This window comes from Petromyzon marinus, chromosome 28, assembly GCF_048934315.1.
Source record: "Petromyzon marinus isolate PM22_M1 ecotype Great Lakes invasive population chromosome 28, UKy_Petmar_22M1.pri1.0, whole genome shotgun sequence".
NCBI lineage: Eukaryota > Metazoa > Chordata > Hyperoartia > Petromyzontiformes > Petromyzontidae > Petromyzon > Petromyzon marinus.
Genome location: NC_133694.1, coordinates 2,079,604 through 2,107,467, shown reverse-complemented (window position 1 = coordinate 2,107,467; position 27,864 = coordinate 2,079,604). Strand labels below are relative to the sequence as shown.

At 54.2% G+C, this 27,864-nt stretch overlaps 2 protein-coding genes across 2 annotated transcripts; one reads left to right on the top strand and one right to left on the bottom strand.

Moving 5' to 3' along the window:
* The first annotated feature begins 693 nt into the window (after positions 1-693).
* Positions 694-18,246, top strand: SDF4 (stromal cell derived factor 4). The gene is made up of 6 exons (XM_032962104.2): positions 694-1,582; positions 11,667-11,803; positions 12,444-12,557; positions 14,449-14,607; positions 14,903-15,078; positions 15,719-18,246. Exons 1-6 carry the CDS (start codon positions 1,074-1,076, stop codon positions 15,893-15,895), a joined length of 1,272 nt encoding a protein of 423 aa, XP_032817995.1. The 5' UTR covers positions 694-1,073; the 3' UTR covers positions 15,896-18,246.
* Positions 13,090-26,334, bottom strand: AGXT (alanine--glyoxylate aminotransferase). The gene is made up of 11 exons (XM_032962105.2): positions 25,111-26,334; positions 24,474-24,666; positions 22,689-22,753; positions 21,850-21,950; positions 20,778-20,848; positions 19,904-19,988; positions 19,701-19,796; positions 19,215-19,284; positions 18,886-18,981; positions 18,602-18,730; positions 13,090-18,416 (listed from the first exon to the last, which is right to left on the bottom strand). Exons 1-11 carry the CDS (start codon positions 25,342-25,344, stop codon positions 18,309-18,311), a joined length of 1,248 nt encoding a protein of 415 aa, XP_032817996.1. The 5' UTR covers positions 25,345-26,334; the 3' UTR covers positions 13,090-18,308.
* Between the last annotated feature and the right edge of the window lie 1,530 nt (positions 26,335-27,864).

The following is a 27,864-nucleotide window of genomic DNA, read 5'->3' as shown; positions in this document are numbered from 1 at the left end:
CGGCCACAACACAAGCGGCCTTCATCAGGTGAAGGGACGAGACTGTCTGGTAGGACAGCGCTGGAGTTCTTTCACTCCAGCGCTGGAGTCCTTTCACTCCAGCGCTGTCCTACCAGACAGTCTCGTCCCTTCACCTGATGAAGGCCGCTTGTGTTGTGGCCGAAACGTCGTGAGAATATTATTGTGTTATTTTATCAATTTATTATTTTATTCTCATTCTACGTGACTTTACCGAAAGAACCAAAGAACAGTGTGGTGAAGTATGGTTAAACACCCCCCATGCTCAACATGGCGTGGAGAGTCATTCATCAAGCGAGGGATTGACAAAGGGCAGTACATGAACGGTTTGTTGGCGTCAACTTCCCACTTGCTACCGGATATCTGTGAAACTACTGGACATTTGTGACAAACAAGCTTCATGGCTCATGATTCCTCCAGTAAAAACATTTACAAAAAAATCCGATTCATTGAGCTATAGAGTACTCTCGCTCATCGAGGTCGAGATGTTATTTAACCTCAGCAGCGAAGGGCCCAGTGAGCTGCTGGGGGCAACAATAAGCTCTTTCACGGGCGTTCCAAGCGTAAACCAGGAGAGTATTCGCACAGAGTTCGTGCTGTCCAGAGCCCCCATTCATAGCGCTCTGGGCCCGGTTGTTATTGTTGCGGAGCGAGGCGGTGGCGTCACGACCGTGTACACAAATGACGTCAGGCGTGCAAACAATGACGCCACGCCGCGTAAAACTTTCGCCACGCAGCGCGCCGTAGCGCGCGCTCCCAACGCCGCCACGTGGATCTCCGCGCTCCCCGCGCTCTCCTCTCTCCCTCCAGTGCGCTTCTCGGACCTCCGCACATCCCCTCGGCACCCTTGTTTACCCCCTCGTAGGCCCCGTTCCCTCCGAACCCCGAGTGCGGCCTAGTACCCCGTCCCGCGCCGACGCGGAGCCTCCGGTCTTTCCTAGAGGCCTCCGCCTGGTGGAAGTGGACGCTGACCTGGCTGCACCCAAGCCCGGCGGACCGGTCGCGTTTATCTCTCGTGTCTTGTCGTTGTGTCTTTCTCGGGGACGCTCGGCGCGATGGTGTCGCGCAAGGTGAAGGTGTGCACGGCCCTCGGGCTCTCCTACGCGCTGCTACTGGCGGCGTTTCTCTGGCTGGACGTGACGGCGCGGCCCGCGGGCCTAGGCGCGGCCACGCACGGGAACGAGGACCTCAAGGAGGTCGCGGCGCCCACGGTGGGCAAGGGCCCGGTCGACGGCGGCGACCAGGGTGGACAACCACAGCAGCAGCAGAAGCAAGAGCAACGGCAGGACGATCAGCAGGAGGATAAACGGCGGCAACAGCAGCAGGAGGAGGAGAAGGGAGGAAAGGCGTCGCGTCCTGCTAAGAAGGAGGAGGCCCACTCGCGGCGTGCCGAGGAGAATGAGATCCTCCCTCCGGACCACCTCAATGGAGTCAAGATGGAGCGCGACGGGCACCTCAACAAGGACTTCCACCAGGAGGTGTTCCTGGGCAAGGACAAGGAGGAGTTCGAGGAGGACTCGGAGCCGCGCAGGAACCGCCAGAAACTCATCGAAATCTTCGCCAAGTGAGGGGGAGGAGGAGGGGGGGGTTGATGAACGGGGTCCTCGTGGCCATCGTCGAGGCCCAGATTCGTGTCGTGAATAAAAGAGGACGCGGTCCCGAGTTAGGCTGGCCACATCCACTCTCCCCACGCTCTCTCTCCACTCTCGCTCTACTCCCAATCTCTCCCCACACTCTCTACTATCTCCACATTCTTCCCCACGCACCTCTCTCGACCGTTCCTAAACACTCTGCTCTCCCCACTCTCTCTACTCTCCCCACTCTCTCTACACTCCCCACTGTCTCTACACTCCCCACTCTCTCTACACTCTGCACTCTCTCTACTCTCCCCACTCTCTCTACACTCCCCACTGTCTCTACACTCCCCACTCTCTCTACACTCCCCACTCTCTCTACACTCCCCACTCTCTCTACTCTCCCCACTCTCTCTATTCTCCCCACTATCTCTACACTCCCCACTCTCTCCTCTCCCCACTGTCTCTACTCTCCCCACTCTCTCTACACTCCCCACTGTCTCTACTCTCCCCACTATCTCTGCACTCCCCACTGTCTCTACTCTCCCCACTGTCTCTACTCTCCCCACTCTCTCTACACTCCCCACTCTCTCTACACTCCCCACTGTCTCTGCACTCCCCACTCTCTCTACACTCCCCACTCTCTCTACTCTCCCCACTCTCTCTACACTCCCCACTCTCTCTACTCTCCCCACTCTCTCTACACTCCCCACTCTCTCTACTCTCTCTGCACTCCCCACTGTCTCTGCACTCCCCACTCTCTCTACACTCCCCACTCTCTCTACACTCCCCACTCTCTCTACTCTCCCCACTCTCTCTACACTCCCCGCTCTCTCTACTCTCCCCACTCTCTCTGCACTCCCCACTCTCTCTACTCTCCCCACTGTCTCTGCACTCCCCACTCTCTCTACTCTCCCCACTCTCTCTACTCTCCCCACTCTCTCTACACTCCCCACTCTCTCTACTCTCCCCACTCTCTCTGCACTCCCCACTCTCTCTACTCTCCCCACTCTCTCTACACTCCCCACTCTCTCTACTCTCCCCACTCTCTCTGCACTCCCCACTCTCTCTACTCTCCCCACTCTCTCTACACTCCCCACTCTCTCTACACTCCCCACTCTCTCTACTCTCCCCACTCTCTCTACACTCCCCACTCTCTCTACACTCCCCACTCTCTCTACACTCCCCACTCTCTCTACTCTCCCCACTCTCTCTACTCTCACCACTCTCTCTACTCTCCCCACTCTCTCTACTCTCCCCACTCTCTCTGCACTCCCCACTCTCTCTACTCTCCCCACTCTCTCTACACTCCCCACTCTCTCTACACTCCCCACTCTCTCTACACTCCCCACTCTCTCTACACTCCCCACTGTCTCCTCTCCCCACTCTCTCTACACTCCCCACTGTCTCTACTCTCCCCACTCTCTCTACACTCCCCACTCTCTCTACACTCCCCACTGTCTCTACTCTCCCCACTCTCTCTACACTCCCCACTCTCTCTACTCCCCTCTCCCCAACTCTTTCCCACGCACCACTCTACCGCTCCGGTACCCTCTCTACTCTCCCCGCACTATCCAATTGCACCTATCATTGTCACCACTGAGGTATAAAAACAACAACAAAAACCCGGCACGTGTTTAATGTCCCGAGAAGAGAGTGACACATTTCCCGAGGAGGGGCTGAGCTAACCAGTACTGGGTTTAGAGTCTGGGTTCAGGGCTGTTACTCCAACCCTTGTTGTAGGCTGTGTCGCTCGTGTTGGAGTAAATTGCGGGGTTTGCCGTGCTTCCTAGTTGGGAGCAAAGCGATTAGGCGAATTGTAATTATACCTCGACCCTAGGTTGCCCTGCCTTTACGAGTAACTCCGTTGTATTGTGTCCGAAACATTCTGATTTTACTTTTAATACAATAGTTAGGAATACATTTTTGGTTATTGGAGGGCTTGTCTGTTACACAGAATCTACTAATAGGTAACTATTCATTTGCCAATTTAAAACATTCATTTAAAATGCAATTCTTATTGGGCCCCATGTACCTTGCAGTCTCCAACTCGGATTATTTACTCTGTCTCTCTGGCCTTTCAATGTGCTATGAAGGGCTATTTCCTGAAACATCACCTATTAGATTTTCCTTTTAAGGCCACGGTGTTATTGACGAATGTGCGTTTATTTGTCTTTGTGGGAGTCGCCCAACTGCACAGATGCTGCATAGCGTGCGTGTTAGGTACAGGGCTTGTGAGTTTAAGGCGTATTTGTCACATCCTGGGGTGGGGTGTGTCAGGTGTAGGTGTGTCAGGTGTAGGTGTGTGGTGTTCATGTGAGGTGTAGGTGCGGGGTGTTCATGTGAGGTGTAAGTGTGTGGTGTTCATGTGAGATGTAAGTGTGTGGTGTTCATGTGAGGTGCGGGGTGTTCATGTGAGGTGTAAGTGTGTGGTGTTCATGTGAGATGTAAGTGTGTGGTGTTCATGTGAGGTGCGGGGTGTTCATGTGAGGTGTAAGTGCGGGGTGTTCATGTGAGGTGTAGGTGTGTGGTGTTCATGTGAGGTGTAGGTGCGGGGTGTTCATGTGAGGTGTAGGTGCGGGGTGTTCATGTGAGGTGTAGGTGCGGGGTGTTCATGTGAGGTGTAGGTGCGGGGTGTTCATGTGAGGTGTAGGTGTGGTGTTCATGTGATGTGTAGGTGCGGGGTGTTCATGTGGGGTGTAGGTGCGGGGTGTTCATGTGAGGTGTAGATGTGTGGTATTCATGTGAGATGTAGGTGTGTGGTGTTCATGTGAGGTGTAGGTGTGTGGTGTTCATGTGAGGTGTAGGTGCGGGGTGTTCATGTGAGATGTAGGTGTGTGGTGTTAATGTAAGATGTAGGTGTGTGGTGTTCATGTGAGGTGTAGGTGCGGGGTGTTCATGTGAGATGTAGGGGTGTGGTATTCATGTGAGATGTAGGCGCGGGGTGTTCATGTGAGGTGTAGGTGTGTGGTGTTCATGTGAGGTGTAGGTGCGGGGTGTTCATGTGAGGTGTAGGTGCGGGGTGTTCATGTGAGGTGTAGGTGTGTGGTGTTCATGTGAGGTGCGGGGTGTTCATGTGAGGTGTAGGTGCGGGGTGTTCATGTGAGGTGTAGGTGTGTGGTGTTCATGTGAGGTGTAGGTGCGGGGTGTTCATGTGAGGTGTAGGTGCGGGGTGTTCATGTGAAGTGTAGGTGTGTGGTGTTCATGTGAGGTGTAGGTGCGGGGTGTGTGTGTCAGCTGACCATCAGGGTTGGGTGTCGAGTTTAACTAATCTATTCACGCTTATGGAAATTCTCCTCCCCCGCACATCTTTGTGGAGATGGCTGTCGCTAAGTGGGTAACATTTACCTGCGCCTTATTTGAGTAAGAGGCTGAGCTGCACGCGTCTTAGCGCGAACTTCCGCACTTATCCGCTGGCCACCTCGCCGTACCTGAGTAAGTTTCAGCTCAATGACATGACGCCACAAACGATGTCGCTGCTGGTGCTGTCTTCCCGCCCACCTCCCCAGTGCTGACCATCATCCTATGTGGATCTCTTGGGATACTGGGAGACACTGCTGATACGGTGGCGAGATGTTAACTACCTCGCCTGGTTTGCAGGAATTCGTGAGTTCGGTCCCGACCCTACAGCCTGTATATTTTGAGTTTGCATGTTCTCCCTGAGGTTGTGTGCATTATTTCTGAGGGTCCCCCGGTTTTTGCCTCCGCATTTAGAATCAACGTCATGCGTTTATAGTATTTGGCTGCTATAAATTTCCACGTGGTGATAAGCCACTAAGTTGAGCTATCATTGGTGATATCCAGGTCGCTTCTGAAAAAGAGCTATGTAGCTCTTGTAGACCTTACCTGGTAAAATAAACAATAGTTTAGTTTATATTTATGATGCTGCTTCTCTTGCTGCACGTACTCAGGCCCTCTTCCTTGCTCCCAGGGTCCACTGCTCCACAATTGGTGGCCACTGTTTTAGCCACTACGCCCTCACCCTCTGGAACTCAATTATCAGGCAACATGGCCTCCTCCCTCGTCCCCTCTCCCTCTGCTGCTTTCAAGCCTCACCTAAACACTTTCCTCCTCAATGCGGTGCTGTCACACCCTCTTCATTACTTCCTTTCTCTCCTTCCCTTTCTCGGTTCATCCCATTCCCTTCCGTTTCCTCCTGTGTGATTCTGTCCTCCGGGAAATTTGTTGTGCTGTTGCTGATGCTTCTGTTACTTCTTCTGCTGCTACTACTGCTATTTACTGCTGCTACTCGAGCAAATACTACTCCTGCTGATACTACTGCTGCTACCGCTGTTTCTGCTTTTACTGCAACGACCACCACTGCTGCAATGCCTGCTGCTACACCTGCTACTTCCTGCTACTGCTGCTGCTTCTACTGCTGCTGCTACTTACTACTACAGTACTTGCTACTGCTACTATGACTACTTACCACTACTTGCCGGTGCCAATGTAGTAGCTCAGCGGGCGACACGCGAGCTGGTACCGAGCAGCACGAAGGCACCGGAGCCTGGCTGCAAGGGGCGCTGCCACGATGACTCTCGCGAACATAAACACGGTCACGGGCGGTGGACGGGTTAGCAAAACACGGGGCGGACGGAGCGATCGCGTCTGGAAAGAAAAACAAGAGCGGCGCAAGCGGCTCGGGTTACGCTACCTACGCTCGCTGGGACGGATCTGGCCGGGCGCCGCAACCGCCAGGGTTAGTTTCTCCCAGCAGCAGCGTGGCATTTTTGAGTTAGCGGAATGTTTTTATTTTATTTGAGTTGTCAAAACCTTTCACCCACGGGAAGGTGTGAGTTGGGACAGAACGGCGAGGGCGGGCACGGCTCAAGGATGGGCAGCAGGAAGAAAAGGAAAGGAACGCTGGCCGGGAAGTAGGGGAGGGGGAGAAGGAATGGCCGGGCCGAGATGTCGGGGATGAGAGGGATGGGATGAGAGGAAGAGAGAAGAAAGGAGCGAGCGAGCGGAAGTGAGCTGCCACGAAGCAGTGTCTGTTTTCACAGGGGGTGGGGAGAGGGGAGGGATTCAGAGTGGGGGTGGCCACATAAGTCACGTGATTTACGGGAGGCTTGAGCTGATTTAGATAGATAGTTTTAGCCTTTGGTGTTGTAGTGAAGTCGAGGTGTGTGGGTTTTATTCTCTTAGTCTAGTCTACGAAAAGGAGTCACACGTTTAGTCAAAACTTAGTCATTCAATGTTGGTATGAAGGGTACACAATCCCTCCAGCCAATATTAACAGGTCAGCCAGTCAGTGCACTCGGAAAACATAAAACTCAACAAATACATCAATAACACTGTGGCCTTAAAAGGAAACGTATATTATTGGTGGCATTTTGGCCAATGTACTTTCTAGCACATGGAGAGGTCAGTAGAGAGATCGAGTGGATGATAATAGTTTGAGACAGCTGCACTTGTTTACACAATGGGTGTGATGAATTTTTTTCATGTTTTCTGATGGACAAGTCTTAAGTTGGCATGTGAATAGTTACCTAATAGTGGCTATTGAGTAACAGACAAACCCTTCAATGATAAAAAAAGTATTAGTAAATAACCTCATTTGTATTAGAAGTTAAATGATAAAACATTGCTGGCACTTTGCATTATGGGTAAAACTGCTGTACGGAGGTCAGTGAAGCCATAAGTAGTCTAATCCCATTCCTGGGCCCAATTCTCAACTATTGACCACACACCCTCTGCATAAGTCACTCGCTGACCAGTAATCACCTTCTTATCAATCATCTATTGTTACTACCGTGGTTACCGTTCCCTTTTTGTCCACCTATTATTGAGTTCTCTAGCAGACTGTCCATTTAATTACATCTGCACTGTGTTCATCGGCAACACTAGAGCTCACAACAACACACTCGCCCACTCACTCATTAACTCACTCGCTCGCTCACTCACCCTTCGGTCACTCGCCCAACCACCTCCTCGCCACACTGCAGGTCTCTCCACTTCTATTCTTCCCTCGCACTGCTCGATGATGGAATTCACCTCCCATCATCATCGTCGTCTCTTTTCCCAAATTCATAGAATCAGTAACCTTGCTAAATGCAAGAAAATTTGGTAACGCTGAATATTTTACAACGTTGGGCAGTTTTGGGCCGTTGGTCCTGTTGCTCAGCAATTGTGTAAATAACAAACACAAAAAACTCCCCTCGTCAGATGTACCAATAATCACTAGTGTTGGTGGTGGACTGTGTGCTCAGGTGAGGCCGCGTGGGTGCGTTGTAACGCCACTCACCCATGCCCCGTCGGCCGTGCGTAACAAAAAAGAAACCGAGCGTCTTGCGTTGACTTTCTGCACAATCACGGCGCCGCCGCTGCGGTGATCCGCGTACCGGTTCTGAAGCTAGGACCCCGCTTTATCTGGTAACGTCATCCCTCGCCTTTGATTTAGAGTTTCAATGCTTGCCAATCAAATAAAGCTTATCGGCTCGCGATGTAACGAGCCACAGGCCCCGCGTGTTTAAGGTCAGCGTGTGTTGTTTTGATATGAATGTTTAGGATGCCTTTCTGGGTTACGACAGCACGCTGATGACTTGAGGGTTTTTAGTCTTTTTTGGGGTGGTGGTGGGGAGGGGGTTTCGAAAAGTCAAAGTCTCGGAGCGATTTACTGCCCATGGGAGCATTGAGGCATTGGTACTCATCGCCCTTTTAAAGCCCTGCAGCGCCATTGGTGGACATTCCACGTTACAATGGTGGGGGGCGAGTTTATCCGTAGGCAAACTGCCGTTGGTTTCGCGGATACGTGGTGCTCGTTTAAATAGACCCCGGAGGGATGATGGTGAAAAGCTGATGGTGAGGGGTGGTGGGGGGGTGTGTTTAGGAGGTGATGGGAGACAGGTGATGGGGCAGAGGTATTTGGAGAACGGTGTTGGGAGAGGTGGTGGGAGAGAGGTGATGTGGGGGAGGAGGTGGTGGGAGAGAGGTGATGTGAGGGGGGTGTTGAGAATGTGATGGGGGAGAGGTATTTGGAAAACGGTGATGGGAGGAGAGATGACCATGGAGAGGTCATGGGGAGTCGGATCCTGCCGGTGAATGCCAGTATTTTGCATACATCTTTCCACTACCGCAGGACCCAATTTGGGCGGATGGGGGGCTGCGTGCCCTTGGGGCAGAGGTGGCTTGGGGGGCGGAAGGGGGGCAGAAGGCAGCCACATCAGAGGATGGGTCGTGTGCCCTTGGGGTCCCTGAATCGTCACTAATTCTGGCCACAGTTACACTGCGCCATCTGATTATCGTGGGGCCCTATGCTGATGCGGCCCAGATTACACATGAAAGACTCACGCACCGACCGCCACATGCCTCTGTGGGGGGGGGACGGGGGGGGTGAGGGAGCAGGGACGGGCGGTAAATTCTGCAGCACGCGAGGAGCTCTTTAAAGTTTCTGACTGATAGGGAGCAACCCTGAATGTGTGGATGATGATGGTGATGATGATGCGAGCCTGTTTGTTGTTACAGATTGTCATATTTTCCTTTCAAAATAACTCGCAATGTGGCATTACGTGTTTGTGTGTGTGCATGTTTGTTGCAGAGACTCCGAGTGTGTGTGTGTGTGGCTCTGTAGTGGGGAGCCGTAGTGTAGTGGTTAGTGCACTGAGCTACGAACCCAGCAACCCGGGTTCGATTCCCGCTCACGGCTAACACCAGTGACAAATATCTGAACCTGTCCTGAGCCTCCCCTAGGTCGACTCGGCCTCAAATGAGTACCTGGTGTGTTGTGTAAACATCGCCACTGGGAAGACAAAGGCGGTCGGGCGGAGTACTGGCCACCTACCCCCTCGTGTACCATTCCGGCCTCCATAGGTGCGTGCTAACAGCACTCGTCCTAACAGTTTGTTAAGGCTATACGGGGGATCTTATTTGTGGGAGGCTCTGTGTGTGTGGGAGACTGGATGTTGTGGGAGGCTGGATATGTGGGAGACTCTATGTGTGTGTGTGAGTATGGAAGTCTCTGTGTATGTGTGTGGGAGGCCGTGTCTGTGTGTGTGGATGTATGTATGTGAGAGTGCTTGGGGCTCTGCCCACCCCTGTTGAATCTGTGTGCGGTTTCCATCATCATTAGGGCTACTCTGCTACGCCGCTGGATTGATGCACATGTTTATTCCATGGTCTGTAAATACACAACGTAATTAGCTATTCATAAAGACAAAAACAGACCGAGATCCCCCATATAGCCTTTTAAGACTGCGCTGTTAGCTATGACGGCATGGTACCGGAGGGGGTGGGTGGCCAGCATCGTGTCCCCTCGGCTCTAATATTTACACACTGCACCAAGTACTCATTTCATTCCGACTCGACCTAGGGGAGGCCCAGAACCAGTTCACGCATTGGTCACCGATGTTAGCTGCGTGCGGGTATCGAACTCGGGTCCACCGGGTTCGTAGCACAGCGCCAACCGCTACACCGCCGCTGCCCACCACATGGACACACAAACAAGAGCACGCACATTTCCGCACACAAGCGCTCTCTTACAAGCAAAGGGAAAAATGATACAAAGACGCACGCGCGCCCCCCCCCCCTCCTGACATACACGCATCACTCACGCACGCGACGGCTCGCTCACACAATCCCTAGCCCGGGGCTCCCCCCCCCCCCATCTCTCGCTCTCTCCACACGGCACCGCGATTGCGATCGGTACACAGAGCCAACGCCGGTGCACGGCACGCCGAGCCGAGCCCTCAGATGTAGCCGTCTCGCGTTTCCGATATCGCAGCTCGTGCGAGTAGGCAGGGGTGGCCATGCTGATCCGAGCCACTTAGACAGACAAGGTGGGGAGGGAGTGGGGGTCGTGGGGGGAGCGAGCAGATAACAGTAATTGCTGGCGCACGGGGCGGTGGTACATTGCGTGTCGTGAGTGACACGCGCCCTTCAAAGGGTAGCACCGTCGTGATGTTGATGATGATGATGACGGCGGCGGCGGGCGGCGGCTGTGGTGGCGGTGGCCACTGTGGTTGCTGCGGTGGCTGTCGTGCGAAGCTGCCACTCTATCTGATTGCGTGGGGGCGGGCGATGTTTTGTTCCGTGATTGATTGCTGTGGGGGACGACGTGATCAAAGGCGAGAGGCAGACAGGAAATGCCACGCGTGTGTTTTCGTGTGCCCCCCCCCCACACACCCCCCGTCGACTGATTGCGAGGGCACTTGAAGATGTCGTTTGAAATTTGCCTCCGTCACCCAAGTGCCAAGTGCCAGTCACGCTGCGTCGATACTTTTTTTTCTGGGACCCATAGGGGCGGGGACCCGCAGCATTGATTCGACGGCACGGTAAACAGGGGGGGGGGGAGGGGGGGCTAGTGGCAAGTGGAGGGGGTCATCACCTGATGTGGGATGGGGGGGGGGTCACACAACTCCCCCCACCAGTGTGAAAACAAACGATGTCAGACGTGGACACTTGATGCGCGAATTAAAAATTACAAACTCTCCCCAGTTCAATGTGCGACTGTGGTTACAGCGGAGAACAGACGATGATGGAACATATAACGGCTCGATGCCCGATTGACGAACGTCAAGGAGGAGGTATTGCTCCAGTGATGCACCTCTCCCGCTACTGCTGATGCAATCATCTTGCTGCTCATTATCCGCCTCAATGGAAAAATAACAGCTGTTGTCGTACATTAGCAACAGCCTCGCGAGAGGAGATGTGTGAGACTCCGTGAGTGGAGTGAGAGGAGATCCGTAGCAGGTGTGTGGTTGTAATCGCCGTACCGATTTGCCATTGTATGTTGAACTTCTTTTGCACCGTACCTAGCTAACCGTACTAATGGTAGGTGCGGGGGAAGGACAACAAACTAAACATGACTTCGTTAATGTGCCCTTATGCGTCACCCACAGAACCTGCCTCTGAATTGGGGGGTACTGCTCTTAAGTGGGGGGGGGGGGGGGGCAGGGGAACCCCAACTTGTTCTGTGTCGATTTGCGACTGGTGCAGTGGAGGGCACGTCTGGCAGGGCGAGCCGTGCCCTCTCGCCGATCACCGCTGCAGCCACCGGAGGCGCCGCCACTCATGCATCTGTGTGCGTCTGTGTGCGTCTGTGTGCGTCTGTGTGCGTCTGTGTGCGTCGTTGGTCAGGGTGGACAAGGACCGGGACAAGCGCATCTCTGCGGTCGAGCTGCAGGAGTGGATTGTGGAGAAGACGCGCGAGCACCTGCAGCAGGCGCTGGACGAGAACAAGCCACACTTTCGCACGCTCGACCCGGATGGGGACGGTGAGGACCGAACTGCTCACCTTACCGCTCGCCCAACCGCTCACCACACACTCAAAACCACACTTGCCGACGCGGGGCGTGGACGGTGCAGAAAGCAACTGGTAATTTGTTGATGTTTACCAGCGAAAGTACACCGATTATATTGTTGCAAGTGGCGATGTTTCCCCATGTGGATTCTCCCAAGTCCGTTATCTGCGAGCGGTTTACGAACAGCCGTCTCCTCTTCCACTGCCTCGGCCGCCGCTGTGCAGCCGCTGTGCAGCCGACGGTGTGGTGGAGCGTTCGTGCGCTAGTACAGAACTCGGCCTCCGAGTGATTTTCTGCTCTAAACGAGCAGCGAGGCATCAGTGGTCAACTCCTGTGAATACGGCCCTTAGCCAGTTGGTTGGAAATTCCACGTTCTTATGGCGGAGGCGAGTCTATCCAAAGGATAACCACTGATGACCTCCCCACAAAGTGGTATTAATTCTGTCGAACCCAGGGAGGATGATGGGGCGAGTCAAACCTCTCCACCCCATCCAAGATTTTAACTCGCAGCCTTGCGATTGCGAGCCGCCTGCTCGGCCACACACCCACGGTATGGACCGGGGGGGGCGGGAGGGGTGGCTGCTGGGTCTGAACCGCTTCGTGTGTGCGCCAGGGCTGGTGACGTGGGACGAGTACCGCCTGCGCTACCTCGTCAGCAAGGGCTTCGACGAGAAGGACATCGCCGAGCGCATCCGCGACAAGCAGGAGCTCAAGATCGACGAGGAGAGTGAGTGCTCGCTCGCACACCCTCTCGCTCACCCACCCACCGCGTCTCACGATTGCTTGCTCGTGCGAGCGACTCGCTTTCCTACCCCGCTCGCCCACATACACACTCGCCCCCTCTCACCCGCTGTCCCATTCACTCGCTCGCCCGCACGCCTGTGTGCTCACTGACACGCTCACTCCACCCGCCAGGTATTGACCACTCACGCTCTCACTCAAACGCTCTTCCAAATACCAATTAAATCGCCTATTCACCCACCCGCACGCTTGCCCACCCACTCCCCTATCCACTCACCCACCCACCTACCCATCCACTAAACCACCTGCTCACCCGCCCACTCACGCCACATACAGGGTTAACGAGGTGAGCCAGGGATAGGGGCGAGTGGTATGGGTGCCTCGGGGAAGATCTCTGGCTCCCCCTGGTGTCACCAAAGCTACACACTGGGGTGCAAAACGCTCTTAGCCAAACGGAATAATATATACAGGAATACCTTGCACTTTCGTCTGGTTAGGGACCAGAGCATGGACGAATGTCAAAGCAGAGCCTTTATTTAGCTTGCAAATTTATTTTGGCCGGCGAAAAGCGTACATGCAAATAACCACAGTAACTATATAACTCATGCGTGCGAAACCTAAATAAACATAAATAAAAGATAAATGAACATAAGAATAATTAAACGCAACTAAATAAATAAACAAAATGATACCTTGAAATGTTGTATTCTTGCGCAAGTGGACGATGAATATATTGGTGATAAGTACAGTATTAATAATATATGAATAAACACAAATATAAGAGACGCTCACTGAAAGACTTCTATTCAAAGACTAAGACGAAAAAGACGGCGCGTGGCGCGAACCTCGTGGAAGGTTTGGAATGAAATCGGACGAAAGAGGAGAACCGCGTGGACGAAATTTGAAATGTGGTTAGAATTTAAAACAGCCAAAAGAGCCAAGCGACTAAAGTCAAGTGGACTAAAGTCAAGGTATCGCTCTACTGTGAAAGGTGACGTTTCAGGCAACAGCCCTTCTTAATAGCATATAAAGTAAAAAAAAGCCAATTTTACGAGCCATTGCCCCGAAATGTCACCAATTGTTTAATATTCTGCCTCTTTAAGGCCATAGTGTTTATTAACGTGATTGTGTGTTGTTAATTGTGCTTGTGCACTACTGCCAACGCAGCAATAACCAACAAATTAGTTTAATAACTAAGAGTGTTTGGCTAAATGTGTTGACAGACGAATTTTATATCCACAGACTAAGGCTTGGCAACGAGGCCACAAGCCGCCATCGACTGGAGTGTCACTCAGCTGACAACGTGCAGCCTAAATTAATATTGCTTGGAGGTCAGAGCGCTGAGTTGGCCCAGCTGAGATCCAAGGTTCGAATCCGGATTTCCTCCGCCTGACCACGGTGGCCAGCGAGTCCATGGTCGCAGCCTAGAGACCAGTGACTGAAATCTAGACCCTGCGACTTGAAGAACCACGCGCCTACATATAGACCCATAGACTCGTGTGTAGAACCGTATGACCCACTTAGAGACCCAGAGACTCGCAGAGACAGGCTTATGATTAAACCGGCTTTTCAGGTGGTGTGAGTTAATGGTCTCAGCCCCGGTCACCAGTGACTGCACGAAAAACCGTGCCTTAAGTCGAGTCCTGCACAATTCTGCTAAATCCCAGCTTTGACGATCAAAAATAACAGTCCAAGAGCAAACGAGTGAGAGAACTAGTGAGCGAGCGAGCGATCGAATGAGCAAACGAATGAGTAAATGAGCAAACGGGCGAACGAGTGAATAAGCAAACTAATAAATGAGCGAACACGCGAGCAAACGGGCATATGAGAGGGAACGAGTGAATGAACAAGCGGACGGGTGATTGTGCATTCCTCAGCTGAGGAGCTGATGGACAACTTGAAGGAGCGGTGGAACCAGGCAGACGACGCGCCCCAGGACCAGAAGTTGAACGAGAAGGAGTTCCTCTCGTTCCAGCACCCAGAGCACAGCCGCAGCATGCTGAGCTACATGGTGCAGGAGATCATCCACGACCTGGGTGAGCAAGCCACCCGCCGCAGTATGACCCCACGCTCACCGCGGTGACCCCACGCTCACAGCAGTGTGAGCGCATTTTCTGCATTTGTTGTGTACCGCGCAGTGTAGTGCGATTGCGTAAAACTTACGGCAGCGTGGCTCAATCTATTATCGAACACATTTACAAACGGCGATTGTAAGAATATAAATCGCAAAACCAAAAAATGTCATAACTGTCGAGTTAATTACTCGGCGACTTGCGCAATTGCCGAGTCGGTGGGTCGTATTCGACGTTGGCCTGACGTTCCGCACAACAGACCAGGACAAGGACCAGCGGCTGTCGCTGTCGGAGTTTGCATCGCTACCGCTGGGCACAGTGGAGAACCAGAAGGAGCAGGACATCGACGACGACTGGGTGCGCGAGCGGCGCAAGGAGTTCATCGAAGTCATCGACTCCAACAAGGACGGCTTCATCACGCGCAGCGAGCTCGAGGTACCCGTCCCCACGCTCACCGCTACGACCGCTCGCCATCACTTTGCTCGCCAGCATGACGATCACTGCAGTGCTCGCCACCACGATGATCACTACCGCGATCGCCACTACGCTTAGCACGATGCTCACCTTATCACACTGCTGTCTTAGAGCTCACTTGAACACTCAAACACTAATTTTGACGCTTAACCCTAACACCCACGTCTCCCCCCCCCCCCTCTGAGCTGGAGTACACAGACCTGATGACCTGATGAGCAACCACACTTTCACCACGAAACTGTTTAGTTTGTTTTGTATTATACAGTATATATTTTTGTATTTTACCAAGTAAGGCCCACTGAGCTATGTAGCTCTTTTTCAGAAGCAACCTGGCCACAAATGATAGCTCAACGAATTGGCTAGATTGTGTGGACATTTATAGCAGCCAAATACTATAAACGTGTGATGTTGATTCTAAATGTGAAGAGGAAAACCGGAGGAGAAAAATCCACGTCACCACGGGGGAGGGGGGGGGGGGGTAGAGAGGCACACAAACTCTAAATATACAACAGGCGTCAGGGTCGGGATTGAACCAAGGCGAGGTAATTACAATCTCACAAGCGTGGCACCACTCACCCCGTGTCTCTCCTCGCACGTGCAGGAGTACATGGACCCTACCAGCAGTCACAACGCGCTGAGCGAGGCGAAGCAGATGATCTCGGTGGCGGACGAGGACGAGGATGCGCAGCTCAGCCTGGACGAGGTGCTGCGCTACAGCGAGTACTTCACGGGCAGCAAACTCGTCGACTACGCTCGCAACGTGCACGAGGAATTCTAGGGCCGCGGGGGGCGGCACGGGGGTGGCCCACAGGATGGATGCAATTGGGGGTGGCAGGGGGGGGAAGAAGGGATGGAGTGGCGCCAGCAGCGGTGGCAGAGATGGTAATTGATGATAGGTGGTGATGGCGAGGAAGATAAATGCAGTAAGCCTCATGGACTCCACGCACTAGGTGCTCGAGAGATTCTAGAGCAACAGATGAGAGCTGAGAGGGCATTGGGGGCACGAGGGAGTGGAGGGCGGGAGGGTGGCACCTTGGCTTCTTGCCTGTGGGGGTGGTTCTAACGCAATTGGTGGTGATGGTGTTAATGCGAAGTGGGTGGTGATGATGGTGGTGGTATTTTTTTTTATCCCTTCTGTTGCCACTGGTGTGGTTTACCTGGACGGTTTAACCACATGGTGTGTGGTCACCTGTAAATAACTAAACGCTGTGATCCCAACGTCGTGTGTGTGCGCGCGCACGTGTCTCAAAACTGCTTGTCCAGACTATTTACAGTCTGTCTATCTGCACTGTGTGTCTATCCAGACTATTTCAAGACTGCATCTTTGTCGAGCTGTGTGTGTGTCTGTGAATGTTAACTCCCAGAAGAAGGCCCAAGTGCGGTTCCACGTTTTGTCAAATATACAGCACCCCTTCCACGCATCGCAGTTGCACCCATGTGGCACTGGGGTGGCGGTGGGCAGTATGGACTTGGTGTCCAAGTCCCATCTCTTCAGTGTCTTTGTGAGCATCACTCAACAAGAACTCTGCTGGGGATGGATGCTGATTGCGAGGTTCCTGTCTGCTCGCCTAACAATAATAATATTAGAATTTGTGATGCATTCCCTCTCCGAGAGGGAGGGACAGGGCGAAGGTTTGGGAAGCCACAGACAAGAGGGAGTATGGCCACAATCGTAGCCAGTAGTTGCCCAAGCTCTGTGGTCCTATATTGGGGATATTTGGCCAAATCCATGAATCAGTGTTTATTACACGTGGCAAACGGGAGTGTCCACAGAGTCCCCACGCACGCGAGGGGAGGGGCTAACATTCAATCTCCATGCAGATAGAAATTAATCCTAATTGCTGTACTGAGATGGCGACCTCTACGTCGACCGTGACGATGGTCGACAGTCCAGACAAGGACGTGTTTTGCCAAATCGTCCTTTCATTTCAGCTTCTGCATGCGTCAGAGTGCCGGTGTGGGATGAGAATCAGGAGTTTGCCGCGGTTGTGGTTAGCACCACCGGTTTCAGTGTGGTCGGGTCAACAGTCTGCAGTTTGCGTGCAGTGGTGAAGTGTGGGCGTCTTCACCCCCCTCCCCCCTCCCAAGACGTCCAGCTTTAGAGAAACTGTTTAAAGCTCCCAATGGTGGTTGGTGGGGTGGAGAGTGGTGGGGGATGAGGCCCTCCTTGGCAGCATGGGAGCAAGCAATTGCAGGGCTGAACTGTGACCTCGAGCTGTGGGGGAGTGTGGGTGGCCGGGCTGAGCTGTTGCTGCGGCGGCTAGCTGGGTGTTGTGTGTGTACGCGAGTGATGACAGTGGCGTGGAGAGATTGACCTTTTTAAAAGAGATTTACTCGTTTAAAATAAAACTACTGTCGTCGCATTTCGTCGGCTTAATCTTCAGCCACGATAACTATTTATTAACTATCCTGTTCGCGCATCTGCTGCTGCTACGCTTGGGCTCGGAGGTTATGGGGAAGTGTGAATGATTAAGGAAGCATCATGATTGCCGTGCGGTGCGTCCCTCTATAATTTATGTCCGACTTGTGTTGTATTAAATCAAAAATTACGTCCTGCGTCGGTGAGTGTGTGCATGTGTGTATGGTGGGAACGGTGGCGCAGTGCCTAGCATGCTGTGCTACACACCCAACAACACCAACATCGGTTATGGATATCCGAACCGCTACTGGGCCTCCCTTAAGTCGACTCAGCCTTAATGAATTGAGCACCCGGTGCGGTGTGTAAACAGCACTGGGCGTGGCAGCGCTGGCCCACCACCACCTCGCGGCTCGTGCGCCGTGCCGGCCTTCATGGGGGCGGCACTTGTACCGGCGGTCTGTGGGCTACCTGGGAGACCTTGGTCTACGGGCGCGCGGTCCGTCGTCGCGGTGCGTCTCGCTTGTACATTTGCCTCCGTTGAGTACGCCGAGCGGTTTAACGGCATGCGCGACGCTGTCATTGCCGCTTCCGCAACAACCCACGGCCGCCGTGCATTCGGAGTCGTCGTCCTCTCGGTCCCTCGAGGAGCTCCGAATGGCGAGGGGGGGAGGGGCGTGTCCGTGATCAAAACACCACCTTCGCCACCCACACCGTACTGTGGCAGTTTGTCAGAATTTACATAATAAATTTGGTGATGGTATATATATAGACACGCGTGTCTGTGTAAATGCGTTTGTGTGTGTGGGTGAGTAGTGAGTGTGTGAGTGGCGAGTCACAGCTTGGAACGAGAGCAGGTTGCCAGCGCGTCCCTCAGCGCCAGCAGCACTTTGTCCACGTTCTGCTCCGTCGAGTTTGGACCCATGAGCCCGATACGCCACACCTACAAAGACAAAGGTTCTCCCCTGTATAGCCTTCAGACTGTTGGGGCAAGTGCTGCTCACGCGGCATGTTAACCACTGCACTACCGCTCGCCCAGGATGTACAAACCCACAACATAGCCCGTTCGCATGTCCCTACCCCCTTAACGCGTCCCGACCGCCCTTCACGTTTTTACCCCCCATTGACCTGTCCTGCCGTGGGTCCCAGTCCCCCGGCGATCTCGATGCCGTGGCGACTCATGATGAAGTCCACCACCTCCTTCCACGCGTAGCCCGGGGGCACCCGCACCGTGGTGATGGTGGGGAGGCGAGCCTCCTGCCGCCACGTGCAGAGACGCAGGGACACGTGGTGAGACGGAGGAACGCGTGCTTTATAGGAGCGAGGGGGGGGGGGTGAATGTTTAGAGGTGAATGGTGATTGGCGTGGTGAGGGAGTGGTCAACAGGGCGAGCGAGTGGTGAGCGAGCTCACCTTCTCCCCGACGAATAGCTGCAGTCCGAGCTCCGCGAGGCCGCGGTGGAGACGCAGAGCGTTCCGCCTGTGCCGCTCCCAGCACCGCTCAAGACCCTGGGGGTGAGTGGTAGGGCGAGGGGTAGGGGGTAAAAATCACTTGGCCTTTGTGCGCTATGCAAAAACACACGAGCAGTTCCTAAAGAATTGCATTGTGTGAGAGTGTACAGGCGTGTGGTTCAGTGAGTGGCTAGCCAAGTGGATAGCTGAGCCGGTAGATGAGTTGCTGAGTGGGTAAGTGAGTGGTTGGGCGAGTGGTTGGGCGAGTGGGTAAGTGTGGCCTCCATTACCTCCTCCACCAGCTCTGCTAGTCCCTCGCGCAGGGCGTACACGGCAGAGATGGGGCCTGTGTGGTGATACCTGAGACACGGGGACACGCAGGTCAGCTGAAATGCGGGGGGGGGGGGTGGGGGGGTGGGGGTAAGGAGAAATGAAGGTGGGGCAGCGGGGGAGATGTGAAGATGTAGGGAGGTTGACGAGGGGGAGGATGAAGAGGTTGACGCTGAGGTTCATAATGAGCAAGAGGTTGCTGATGAGTGCGAGATTGATGATGAGGTTGTTGAGGAGATTGACGAGGGGGTTTGTGGTTGACGAGGTTGATGAGGAGGTGGTTGACGAGGTTGAGGAGGGGGGGGGGAGTTGTTGAGGTTAATGAGGGGAGTTGATGAGGGAAGTTGATGAGGTTGATGAAGGGGGTTGATGAGGTTGACGATGTTGAGGAGGGGGGTTGAGGAGGGGGTTGACGAGGATGATGAGGGGGGTTGATGAGGTGTCACCTGCGAGGGCCCTCGTCACAGCCCCAGTAGTTGGCCAGACCCTTCATGTCGAAGTAAAAGGAGGGAACCTCAGTCTTCCGCGCCAACAACCGCTCCCTGGGACAACCACAACCACCTCATCACCACCGCAACCCACCACCATCGTGGTGTGGTGCGTTGCATTGCAAGTGTGGTAAGGTGTGTGCGGTGCCGTGTGTCCTCACCACGCTCGTTGGCTGAAGGAGATTGGGGAGGGGCCAGGAGGACACCCCAGGACCTTCTGCGAGCCGGTGTAGAGCACGTCTATCTCTACACAATCACAAAGACCCCCCGTGTAGCCTTCAACACAGCTGTTTGGACGAGTGCTGTTAGCGAGCAGCACCGACGAAGGCCGGCGAGTGGTTGCGGGAAGCACAACGCCCGGCACGCCTTTGTCTCTCCATTCATGAGTTGCACCGTGTACTCATTATAAGGCCCAGGAGAGCCACAGGACTGGTTCACATATCGCTCGCCGTGGATGGCCCACCTGACCCAGGGGAGGAGGCCCCGTGCCGCGAGCACGGCCTACTCCTCTTCGGATGACATCAACGGGATTCTGATACGAATGTCCACCGCTCTGAAACGGACCCGCAGGGCGACTTGTGGTGGACACAGCCACACGCCACCAGTATTCACCAGGGCGGCCGACGGGATTCGACTTGCGACAAAACAGCGGCCCCGCTACCGACTGAGCCACGTGAACCCCACCCCCTCAGTGGGGCCATCCCTCTCCCTCCCCCATGAGACCCCAAATATCTCTATGTTAATAACATTAACATAGAAAATACGTTGAATGTTTTTATTATTCATAATTAAGAGGAAACTTTTTATGGGTCCCACTCCTCCTCCCCCAGGAACTTTCTAGATCCACCTCTGCCACCCCTGACCTCGAATATGACCCCAGCACTGACCCCTAACCCTTGAGCGTTACACTAACCCTGGCGCCAACCCTCAACATCTTCAGGCTGCCGACCTGTAGCCCCTGACAGCCACAGTGACCCCGCGGTGACCCCAGCGGTGAGCCCCGCGGTGACCCCCGCGGTGACCCCCGCCACTCACCCAGCCCGTCCATGTGCAGGGGAGTCCCTCCCAGCGACGCCACGGAGTCGACGACGAGCAGGCAGTCGGACCTGCCAAGGGGAGATGGAGTGCCGGGGCACGGTGAGCAGGACTCTGCGGGGATCGTCGGCGAGGAGCGACGATGCAATCGTATCTCGAGTCGATTTCTCTCCTCTACTCATTTTAAGGCTGAGTCGACCTAAGGGAGGCCCCCCCTGGGACTGGTTCACATTTTACAATCGCCGCCGTCGATGGCCTCCCCGCGTTCTTCGACTGACGTCCACGGGATTCTTGATAATGTCCACTGCTTGTGAAGCAACACGCAACTGCGTGCGGTATACGCGTGATGTTTAAACATATATAACATGGTCAATACACAATCCTCTGCCCATGGCACGCACAAAGATGTCAGGCAGTTAAATGTCACCACATGAGCGATGGCAAAAACTTGATTTGTAGACCACTGCCATACCTAGGTGATTAATTTGTGCCCACAACACCTCGCCAACCGCACCTCTGATTAACACGGTTGGCTATGTTCGGTGCGGAAGAAGAACACACACGCACGAACCACGAACCTTTGCAACAAACCGCTGGGGGCCAGGTCAACCCCACACCCGCCGGCGACCGATCTGTGCAGGTGAACCCCCGCACAGTATCCGTGTGTCCGTGGTGTCTTACCAACAACCACTCGTTCCCGACTGGGACAAGGGCGACTCCGCACCTTGGACCGGCTACGTTGTGCGCGTCGCTCTTGCCACACGACAGACTGAGCGAAGGAAGAAGAAGACGCTGCACATTATTTGCTCATTAGGTGGAAGAGGGCGCTGGGGCTATGAGAGGATCACGTCGTCGGCATGGACGTTGAATGTTAGAACGAGGTTGAGCCGCAACGTTTGTCCAGTGGTCAAGTCCGTGAGTGACCCACGCTGGTTAATTCACTCTCACTGCAAAACCTTCAACACGCGCCCACAGGTTTCTACAGGAAAGGGGGTGCCAAGGGGGTCTCTCGCGGACTTCAGGTTCGTGGGGGGTTGAGGTTTGCTTGGGAGATTGGGGGTGGGGGGTTCACCTGTGGCAGAGGGGTCCTATCCCCTCGAGGGGCTGGAGGACCCCCGTGGAGGATTCCCCGTGCGTCACGAAGAGGAGGCGAGGTCGGTGTTCCAGCAGGGCCTGAAGGGGGCGGGGGGGGGGGCACGTGGACACGTGGTTGGGGGACACGAGGGGATAGAAGCGACACGGAGACATGCGGGGTCACTGGGACACGGCGATACACGAGGGGTACACGGACGAAACCAGGGGATGTGTGGATACGTACGAGGGAGAGATGCGGTACACGTGGGCATTGGAGACACAAAGAGAACCCCCATGAGGACACATCAGGGATAAATACGTGCGTACGGGGACACGCAGGGGGACACGGGGATACGGGGAAATGGGAACGCCGACACGCGGGGGACACGCAGGGATACCACGGGGGGGACACAGGGACCAAGGGGGTATAGGAACACACGAGTGGGTACGGGGGCATGGGGGACACACGGGGAGATACATGGGCGCGGGGGGACGCGGGCGGACACGGGGACACGTGGAGATGATTGAGGCGAGACAGGGTCATGGAGACTTGGGAAAATATGGACATAGAGAGGCATGGGGGACACACGGAGACGGGGGGGGGGAGGGGGTTTAGGGGACACAACGGGACACGAGAGAGCTGAGATGTGTGCGAGGACACGGGGATGCGTGAAGGTGGACTCAAGGGTGGACTCAAGGATGGACTCAAGGATGGACTCAAGGGTGGACTCAATGATGGACTCAAGGGTGGACTCAAGGGTGGACTCAAGGTGGACTCAAGGGTGGACTCCAGGAGGAGGAGGGGGGGCGGTGTGCCGCGGTGAGGATATCGGTCACCTGCTCGATCTGGGCGATGCTGAATCTCTCTCCCGCGGGGCCCTCCAGCGTCCGCACATCGGCTCCTGCGAGCACCCGACGCATCACCCATCATCACCATCAATATCACCATCGATATCATCATCACGGTCATCAACATTGTAAGCGAAGTCGTCATTACTGTGATGGCGCAGTGATGGTGTTGGGATGGGAATACTGCAGTGATGGTGCCGTGATGGCACAGCGATCGTGCCGGCAAATGGTATAATGATGGTAATATAATGGTAGCGGTGATGTTATAGTGATGGCGCTGTGATGGTGGTGGTTGTGGTGCCGGTGTTACTATCGTGGCACAACGATGGCGTGGTGATGATGGTGGTTTGAACAGTTTATTCAGAATTGCCCTGTGAGCTAAGAAGCTCTTGAATCGGGTTTCATCAACAAAACAGAAAAACTGTAACATTAGAAACACAACGCTTGCAATAGGTCGCATAAAAATTATAAATACAATAAATACAGCAATTAAAAAAGTCCAAAAAGAAACAAAAATTTACAATATTTTACTTAATTATAAATTAAATATTTAACTCAACTGAACATTAAGATTAGAGAAACATATTGCGAAATAGTGCATCTCGAGTGAGGAATAAGATTCGATAAAATATTGCGAAACGAGGAATGGAAACGCCTTTGGTGAAATCGTTTTTCCTGTGCAAACAACAAATTCGAAGTAACACGAGCAACCATAACAATCACCGTGACATTGCACACATTACAACAGCACAGGACTCATATACAGAATAATAATAATACAAAACAAGATTTGTATATCATCTACTTGCTTCAGCAGTGGCAGACTGGCAGGAATGCACTTGAAATAAATGATTTAAGATGATTTAGTGAAGGTGGTGACTGCAAATCAAGTTTCGTGGTGATATTATTCCAGAGACGAGGGGCGTCCACTGTGAATGCCCGTTTACCAAAACCTGTTTTGTACCTAGGAACCTTCAACAAAAAACACGATGAGCTCCTCGGGTTAGGTCTGGCATCCCGTGGTGTCAACAAATCCAACAAATACTCTGCCGAATTGGAACAAAGGGCATTCTGAATAAACAAAGCCTGGTGAATGATTCTGCGATCATGGAGGGATGTTAGGCCAGTCTCTCAGGTATATAGGTCACAATTATGAGTTGCATAAGGGGTATCTAGAGCAAATCTTATAGCTGATTGATATATTGGGCTGAGCTTATTTAGCAATTAATTTGATGCAGACTGATTAACAATGTCACAGTAATCAAATAAAGGCAGTTTAGTAACCCTTATCAACTCAAGACGAAGTTTAGCTGGGAAACAATGTTATGCCTATTAAAAAGCCAGTTTTTAATTTTACTTGAGCCCAAGGTAATTAGTTTTGTCTACCTGTGATGGTGTGGTGATGATGGTGGTGGTGCCTGTGATGATTCTGATGGTGGTGCCTGTGATGGTTGTACTTTCGTAGCACAGCGATGGTGTGGTGATGATTATGCTGATGGTGGTGCCAGTGATGGTGGTGGTGCCGGTGATGGTTGTAATTTCGTGACACAGCGATGGGGTGGTGATGGTGGTGGTTGTGCTCTCGTAGCACAGCGATGGCGTGGTGATGATGGTGGTGATGCGGTGATGATGGTGGTGATGGTTGTACTCTCGTTGCTCAGCCATGGTGCCGGTGATGGTGGTGTGTGGCCCGGTGATGATGGTACTGTCGTGGCACAGCGATGGCGCGGTTTTGGTGCCCGCCGATGTGCGACGGCGCGGGCGATGTCTCACGCAGGCGGCGGGCGATGGAGGCTGCGCGCTCTCCCCACACGCCGTGGACGCACACCGCCACGCGCTCCCCCTCCTGCACCAGGTTCACGATGGCAGCCTCCATGGCCGCGTGGCCTGTGCCGCTCACGGCCAACGTGACCGCGTTGCGCGTCTGGAATGCGTAGCGCAGCCCCGCGCGCACCTCGTCCATCACCTGGGGGGAGGGCACGGGTGGGGAGACCGTACGTGTGTGTGTGTCTGTCTGTGTGTGTGTTGAACTTCGTTCGCACCGTACGTGACCAACCGTGTTTAATCGGACGGCACGGGGAAGAAACGGTGAGACACTGGGACACGGAGGAGATACGGAGGGACACGGTGAGACACAGGGACACGGAGGAGATACGGAGGGACACGGTGAGACACGGGGACACGGGGGAGATACGGAGGGACACGGTGAGACACGGGGACACGGGGGAGATACGGAGGGACACGGTGAGACACGGTGAGACACGGGCAACCTCGGGGCGTGGAGACAGGGAAACACGGGGTATGGGATTCCGGAGACAAGGGGACAATTAGGAGACACTGGGAACAAAAGCACGTGGAGACACGGAGACAATGAAGGACCCCACCCTCATCGCCCCTCCCCCCGCCTCACCTGGCAGAACTCTGGGTGGAGGTGTCCCAGCAAGGGCAGGGCGCCGGCAGCGCGGACCCTCGCCGAGGAGTTGGAGGGCCCGGGCCCCAGCAGCAGGCGCGTCGGGACCCGCAGGGGGCTCAGCAGCTCCTGTGGGGGTGACTGGAGGCTCAGAGCTCTGGGGGTCGCAGGACCCCCGATCCCCGGGGTCTTCATCATCGCATCCAGGGAGCGGCGGAGTATGAACCTGTGCATGGGGTCTAGAGAGGGGCTCCCGTGTGCATCTCCTCCTCCTCTCTGTTCCCTCCTCTTCTTTGCTCTCTCCTCCCTTCCTCTTCACTGCCCCCCTCGCCTCCTCTGCTCTCTCCCTCTTCCTCCCCCGTGACCGCTGCTGACGCCGCTGTCTCGCTGCTCGCGGCGGGGGCGCGGTAGCTCTTTGCCTTGACCCTCCAGTGGTCGGTGTGGACTTGTGGGGTTTGTATTGGTGAGGTTGATGGTAATGGTGTGGTTGATGTTGGTGCGGTTGATGGTAATGGTGTGGTTGGTGTTGGTGCGGTTGATGGTAATGGTGTGGTTGGTGTTGGTGCGGTTGATGGTAATGGTGTGGTTGATGTGGATGTGCTTGATGGTAATGGTGTGGTTGGTGTTGGTGCGGTTGATGGTAATGGTGTCGTTGGTATTGGTGCGGCTGATGGTAATGGTGTGGTTGGTGTTGGTGCGGTTGATGGCAATGTTGTGGTTGACGTGGATGTGCTTGATGGTAATGGTGTGGTTGGTATTGGTGTGGCTGGTGTTATTGGAGTGGTTGGTGTGGTGATGGTGTTGTTTGAGTGGTCAGTGTGGTAGATATTGTTGTGGCTAGAGTGCTTGGTGCGGTAGATATTGGTGTGGCCAGGATCGGTGTGGTAGTTGCGTGTTGTTTGAGCTGGGTCACTCATTGACGTGGACCTAACGGAGCCAAACTTTGCGCGATGGTGGTGCAGAGGGAGAGGGTCGAGGGGTTGGGAAGCGAGACCCAAACTCAATACTCACTCCACGCCCACCACACACACAAGGCAAAGATCCCCCGTGTAGCCGACACAAGCTGTTGGGATAAGTGCCGTTAACGAGCACGTATGAAAGTCGGCACAGTGGTATGGACTCACGCAAACACATCCACACAAACACACACGTAAACTCTCACACAGCCAGAGACTGCAAAGACTCACTCATACATACGCACACACAAAGCTCTCACACGTAATCATCACACACACACCCCAAACAAAGGCCCGACCATAGAACTTAACACTGTTGGGGCAAGTGCTGTTAGCGAGCACACGAGGGGATGGGTGGCCAGCACCACGCCCGGCCGCCTTTGTCTCTCTAGCAGCGATGTTTATTACACACCGCACCAGGTACTCATTTGAGGCTGAGTCGACATAGGGGAGGCCCAGCACCGGTTCAGATAATCGTCACTGGTGTTGGACACACAGACACACCCACATACACACAGCCACACACACAGACACACAAACGCACGCTTTCTCTGATAAAAAAAAACATTTCCAGATGTTTCAGTCACGAGATTCGTGCAAATTCCACGTGGCTGGTTTTCCACGGCGCACGGTACAAGGGGAGTGGGGGGGAAGGCGCACAACGCACAGCCGTCTTTGTCTCTCCAGTGCTATTTTTAGGAATTCGCCCGTACCGGACAAGATGAGTGCTCAATTTTAAGGCTCAATCGACCTAGGGGAGGCCCGGGACCTGTTCAGAAATTCTTCACCGGCGTTAGTGGCCGTGAGAGGGAATCGAACTGGGGGGAGGGGGAAGGGGGGGTTCGCTGAGTTCGTAGCGCAGCGCATGAACCAGTGGGGGGAGGCGAGTGGGGGGAGTTGGGGGAGGGGAGTGGGCAGTGGGGGCTGGAGAGTGGGGGGAGAGGAAGCGCCACGTGGACGACGCCCCCGCTTCCTCCAATGGGAACCGCTCTCCCAGCCCAACTCCTCTCCCCCCGGTGCCTCATCACCCCACACCCTCATCCATTAACCGCGTTGGCGAGATGTTAACGACCTCGCCAAGTATACAGGAGGTCGTGGGTTCGATCTCGACCCTGACGCCTGCTGCTGTATATTTGGAGTTTGCGTGTCTCTCTCTCTCTCTCCCCCGTGATGGCGTGGATTTTTCTCCGGGTCCTCCGGTTTTTCCCTCCGCATTTGGAATCAACATCACCACGCGTTCAGAGTCTTTGGCTGCCGCTATGAATGTCCACGCGATGAGCCGCTTCGTAGAGCTGTCACTTGTGGCCTGGGCGCTCCTGAAAAAAAGCCACATAGCTCAGTGGGGCCCTTACCTGGTAAAATAAAAAAAAGTTCATAGTTCAACCCCCTCCTCCGACCTAGTTAATCAGCAGCAGCATCCGTGGTCAATCCACTGCTGGATGACGAAGGCCTCCCCAGGTCGCCGCCGCCGCCGCCTCTCCTGATCCTGCGATGTAAAACGATCCACACGCGGCCCTCCCGCACACCACGCGCCGACTCCGTCGCTCCGTCTCCTGAGCGGGCGACGAGGTCGAGGGAGCCACCAGTTCGGGTCTTTATCTTGGCCGGCCCTCCAGGCCGTGGCGCGTCCTGTGTGGATGCTTTCAGCCGAATGAAACATCGGCAGGATTCGATGTACTTTAGCTATTTTTATTTATTATTTTGTTGATTTATTTTTTTACTTTGCACTCGTGTCGTGTGTTTGTATCGTTTGTTGTTGTAACTTTCTGATCCGCCCCTAACTGGACATCTGTAAAAA